Source organism: Limanda limanda, chromosome 13 (assembly GCF_963576545.1).
Source record: "Limanda limanda chromosome 13, fLimLim1.1, whole genome shotgun sequence".
NCBI classification, from domain to species: domain Eukaryota; kingdom Metazoa; phylum Chordata; class Actinopteri; order Pleuronectiformes; family Pleuronectidae; genus Limanda; species Limanda limanda.
This window is the reverse complement of record NC_083648.1, coordinates 1,052,131-1,057,226: the sequence shown is the minus strand read 5'-3', so window position 1 is coordinate 1,057,226 and position 5,096 is coordinate 1,052,131. Positions and strand designations below refer to the sequence as shown.

The 5,096-nt window shown below is 41.8% G+C and overlaps 1 protein-coding gene across 1 annotated transcript; it reads right to left on the bottom strand.

Annotated features, from left to right (window-relative positions):
* Positions 1-557: 557 nt before the first annotated feature.
* Positions 558-4,586, bottom strand: LOC133018157 (immunoglobulin lambda-1 light chain-like). Its single transcript, XM_061084471.1, has 5 exons — positions 4,544-4,586; positions 4,149-4,463; positions 2,895-2,930; positions 1,458-1,766; positions 558-745 (listed from the first exon to the last, which is right to left on the bottom strand). Exons 1-5 carry the CDS (start codon positions 4,584-4,586, stop codon positions 558-560), a joined length of 891 nt encoding a protein of 296 aa, XP_060940454.1.
* Positions 4,587-5,096: the final 510 nt, after the last annotated feature.

The following is a 5,096-nucleotide window of genomic DNA, read 5'->3' as shown; positions in this document are numbered from 1 at the left end:
TTTTTTTAAATTGGATTTAGTTTCAGATTTTTTTTAACTTTATAACATTATCTGGATTTTACTTTTATTAACCAGAAATCATAGTTTCAACAGAAGAAATTCTTACTTTTGTTCAAATTACTAGTAAATAAATGTATTCAGTTACTAATTTCTGTCCTAGAGGATAAAATACTGTAAATGCTTCACTGTTAGTAAATACATGTATGTAAAAAACAATATGTTTTTATAATTATATTACGGTTGTGTTATTTTTTTAACTTTGTATTTAAACCCTTTGTTTTCTCGTTGTGCAGAATAAAACACATTGAAACCAGTTTTTAAAATGTTTAAGTAATAATTCATGCAGCACAGGGTTAATGTGGAAAGAGAGTCTGAGTGAATTATTATTAATGCACAAAGAGGAGGAGTCAGTTCACATCAGAGGTAAAGGAGATGAGATGTGTTTTATATTTATATTTAATGTTTTCAGCTTAAAAATCCTTTATTTTATACTTTGCAAAGTTACAGTTCAGACGAGTGTTTGCAGTGAGAAGAGAAGCAGAGTGAAGTGAACAGGATCAGTCAGAAGTTGAAGCTGCTGCAGGAAACTCGGTCGTCTGGTGAGCAGCGGCTGGACGCTCCCGGTTCCTCAGGATGTGGATCAGAGCGAGTCCACCGCAGTAAACCAGACTCTTCACCATCAGCAGCGTGTAGAGCAGACACAGCAGCTTCACCTGCCGCTGAGACCAGGCCCAGGCCGCCGGAACTGCACAAACCACTGAAAGAATCCAGAAGTCGGGTTCAGTCCTCACATGAGTTTTCAGAGCTTGGTCTTTCAGTTTGAAGTCAGAACTTCTCTCATCTTATCTTTCATGTTCAGATTTTATAATGCTTTCACTCAAAACCCCACATTCACTCTCAGACAGACCCTGCTTGCACTCAGATATTTTGTTGCTTGCACTCAGATATTTTGTTGCTTGCACTCAGATATTTTGTTGCTTGCACTCAGATATTTTGCTGCTATGACAGCTCCAGCTTCAGCTTCTCCTCGTGGTCACGTTGCTTCTGTGAACGTGAAACTTTTGCTCTCAGATTGTTATTTGCAACAAATCTGTCAAAATTTCCCGACCAATAGAATTCCAGGTGTAATATTGACATATTAAATTGTCCCGTCCTCGTTGTCAGTGCGTTAGCGTCAACATCTGTGAGCGAGCCGGACGGCGGTTGGTTTAACCAGGTTCACGTCCGCGGCTTCATGTCGACTCCGGCTTCCTGTCAGAAGTGAAGCTGAAGCTGAGATCCTGGTTCTTGCCTCAGTTCGAGCACAAGCAGAGGCTATTTGAGTGCAAGTGCAGGGTTTTGAACGAGAGCTTTTAAAAATTTGAAATCAATAAGTCCTGATCTCAACCTGAAAGTCCACGCTCTGGAATAAAGACACAGACACATGAAGCTCACCACCGTCACCAAACCTCCTTCACCTTGCTCTGCCGGGGCCTCCACTGTGCCTCTCTCATGCCGGACGCTGCAGATGTAGTTGTACGTGTAGGAAGCGTGCCGGTCGACCACCATGATGGCGGCGGTGCGTCCTGTCCCTCTGAGCTCCAGCTGCTCTCCATGAGCAGAGGACAGCGTCTCCAGAGGACCACCCTCCCTCTGTCTTGTCCAGGAGAACTGGACCAGAGGAGGAACCATGTTGGAGGCCACACACAGCAGGGTGCTCTTCCCGTCCAGGGCGGCGATGGAAGCTGCCGGGTACACGCTCACCACCGGGGTCACCAGCGGCCGATCTGACGTGTGACAACATGCACATGAACAGCAGCTCTGCACTTCACAGCCTGATCCTGGAAACACCTCATCGATACTTCACAGAGAGATTCAGCTGCTGCACGGCAGCGTTATCACAGAGATCATCAGAGCCACAGCCGCTCAACTTCATCTGATCATATACTTCTATATTTATCACTATAACTATCATATTGTAAATGTGTGTACATGTTCTATCATTTAAAATACAATAAAAGATATAAATATAACAGGATTTTGTTGTTAATACACACAATCATTAATGGTCATGTAATTTGTTGTTTATGACAAAGTGTGAAGGTGTAACTATCTTTTATACTGAGACAGATTTATACAATTTGTTTATACGTATTTATATATACATATAAAAATATACATTTTATGTCCATTGAGTATTATATATTTATAATTGCATGATGATGTATTTACACTGAAATGTTCCCTCATAACTCAATAACCTCAAACCAAATATAAGTTGTGGTACTAGAAATATTAAAGTAATTATCAGAATATTACCATTAAACAAATATTTTCCGATATAATGAAAAAATATTTGTCTATTGACAAAACTATTTGTCTTTAATTTATTCCAAATATATTTCTCGTTGTTGTTTATACACAAAAATACACATTCACCATTAAAGGGCAATTGCATTCATCGGAACAACATCTTTCACGTTAAATACAAAATGTATTTTCCGTGAGTTAGTAAAATATATAGATTGATATATATCAGCAGGCATTATATTAAAAACCTAAATACCAGGCTGGTATTTTTAAGAGCTTTCATAATTATTTATGTCGATTTTTGGTTATTGTGAAAATTATAATTTAGTTATTTCAGGAGCAAGGAAAGAAAACTCAGATTCCTTCGGCAGCAGCTGAAGAGAATCCAGAAAACGTTTGAGACTTTTTAGACTCTGAACAAACCCGAAGCAGAAAAAGAGGATTGTCTCTGATGTGCAGCGACATTTCACTGTCACACGTTTGTTCATTTCAGAAAGTCTGAAAGAGGAAGTTTGTCTTAACGAGAAAAATCAAACATGATTCAAACTCTTTTCATCACATTTTCAACAATGGAACCAGTGAAGGGAAATAAAAGAGTTTCTTACCATCTACGAACAATTTGGTTCCTGAGCCGAAGATGAAGACACCCACCCACAGTGAAAGAGACTCAGACAAAAACCGTCTGAGCTCAAGGTCGTTTCTCTCATGTTCACGCCAGCACAACATTCATGTTCCCCTCAGGATGAACCGCACTGACCCTGATGAGCCTCGGACTTTTCATGTAGCGCCACCATCAGGTCAAACGCTTCTTTTGTCCAATACTTTCAGAACTCAGCTGGTCTTTGTGTTTAGTGATTATAAGCAAATATCAGCATGTTCGGTTAATTGGCAGATGAAGGGTTAACGATTTCATGATGATGTCATAAAGTGCAGCGACCAATAAGATGACAGACGCAGTTTATCAGGATTTAACCATCGTTCATCATCATGTGCTCTAACTGACGATGAGTTCTTTATGAAACATCTTTACTACGATATAAAACGTTAGCGTTGTTGCTCCTGATGATTTTCATGTTTCACACGATTTCATGAATTAGTTATTTTCTCTTCTTCTTGTGTCAGAGTGTCCGTCCCAGTCGTGTGAACACGATATCTCACACACACTTTGACGGAGTTTCTTCAAATCTGCTTCAAACCTTCACTTGGACTCAGGGACGACCTGGTCAAAGGTCAAAGGTCAAGGTCACTGTGGCCTCACAGAACATGTTTTTGTCCTCTTTAACACGTTTCCATCAAGCAAGTCTTTAGAGGATTTATTCATATTTTAACCAGTTATCACTTGGACTCAAAGATTCAATAATCAGACTCCAGAGGTCAAAGGTCCCAGTGACCTCATGTTAATGTGAGGGTCACATGTCCCAGCTGGAGGGACTGAAGCTGCCTGGTTGGTGGAGGAACACGACCACAGCTCAGTGGTTCTTCTTCTTCTTCTTTGTCCTTTTCCACCTGAGCCCGAGCGTTAGCGGTTCTTTCTTCTGGATCAGCAGAGTGTTGGTGTGAGGGTTGAACTGTCAGAGTTCTGTCACAGGCCCGATTCCTCCGGCCGTCCAAACACAGAGAACCAGCTGGAGACCAGACACTGGCTCTGATTGGACCTTTAAAGGGCGGCGATGGAAAAGGTTTGTCTGTGGAACGACAGCAAACCTGCGGAAACGTCTCTGAACGCACGAGTCTTTAGAACAGAAGCTGGAGAGCAGCTGTCGGATGGAGCTGAGACATGTGACGCTGTGGTTTACTTCTCTCTCCCACTGATCCTCATGAGGGTTTTTGTTCAGGCTGCACACATCATGTATCACTGTGGGTTCCAGAAACCCAACAGGCGCAGTAGTACGTGGCTGCATGAGAGAGTTTAACTTTCTCTATCTTCAACTTACAACTGTTCTGTTTAATCTGAGCTGTGAAGTCGTCTTCCTGAGGATGATTGTAACTCTTATAAATTTGACCATGACCTACACCAATACGAAGAATCTGTCTGAACGTTCCTGTGTCTTTCTTCTGAAACCAGTCCATCCAGCCACACTGATCAGTTCCACAGCTGAACGAGGCCTGTTCATCAACTCCTCTGGTCAAAGACAACTGGTCCTGAGTCAGCTCTGCTGCCATGGCAACCAGCGCTGTGGACAGACAGATGGACGGAGGTGAGTGTGTCGGTGAGGTGGAGCTTGTGAGCTCCTGATTGGCTGGAAACACTCACCTGAACACAGGCAGCACAGAGCAGCCGCTGGGAGGAGAAGCATGCTGTGGGGGGGGGGGGGGTTCCTGGGGTGAACCTGAGGAAAAGTGGCGCTCTAACGAGGACGAGCTGTGATATCAGGTCCTGGAACCTCCCATCAGCCCCTGCGGCCACAGAGGAGGCGGAAGCTGCTCGTGGTGAAGCTTCAAACGTCTGCTGCTGAAAACAAGATGGAGCTTCATGTGTACACGTGTGTTTATATTTATAAATGTATATATTTCTTCTTCATAGTCTTTTAAATTCACTTGTTTTTACAATGTTTATATTAAAGATTAAACAAAGGAAACTGAACGAGCCTCAGAACATGACGTGAGTTATATCAGTTCACATAGTTTTCATCATATGGTTTTTGTGGTTTATTATTATTGTATCATTATAATTATAAAGTGTTATAGTAGTTAAACGTCATCAGTTAGTTGCAGTCAGGATTATAACTTGTCCTTTGCTGCCCTCTAGTGTCCAATTGGGAAAATAACTTCGTCCAATGGGAAAATCTAAAATCATCTATAATATT

What these genes read in the sequence shown, in the direction of transcription:
- LOC133018157 (XM_061084471.1), bottom strand. Translation starts at nt 4,586, where the DNA reads ATGCTTCTCCTCCCAGCGGCTGCTCTGTGCTGCCTGTGTTCAG. An exon ending in CTGTTGGGTTTCTGGAACCC is followed by an intron (nt 2,931 to 4,148) that starts ACAGTGATACAT and finishes GGGTGGGTGTCT; the next exon opens with TCATCTTCGGCTCAGGAACC. An exon ending in GGAGGCCCCGGCAGAGCAAG is followed by an intron (nt 746 to 1,457) that starts GTGAAGGAGGTT and finishes TGGTTTGTGCAG; the next exon opens with TTCCGGCGGCCTGGGCCTGG.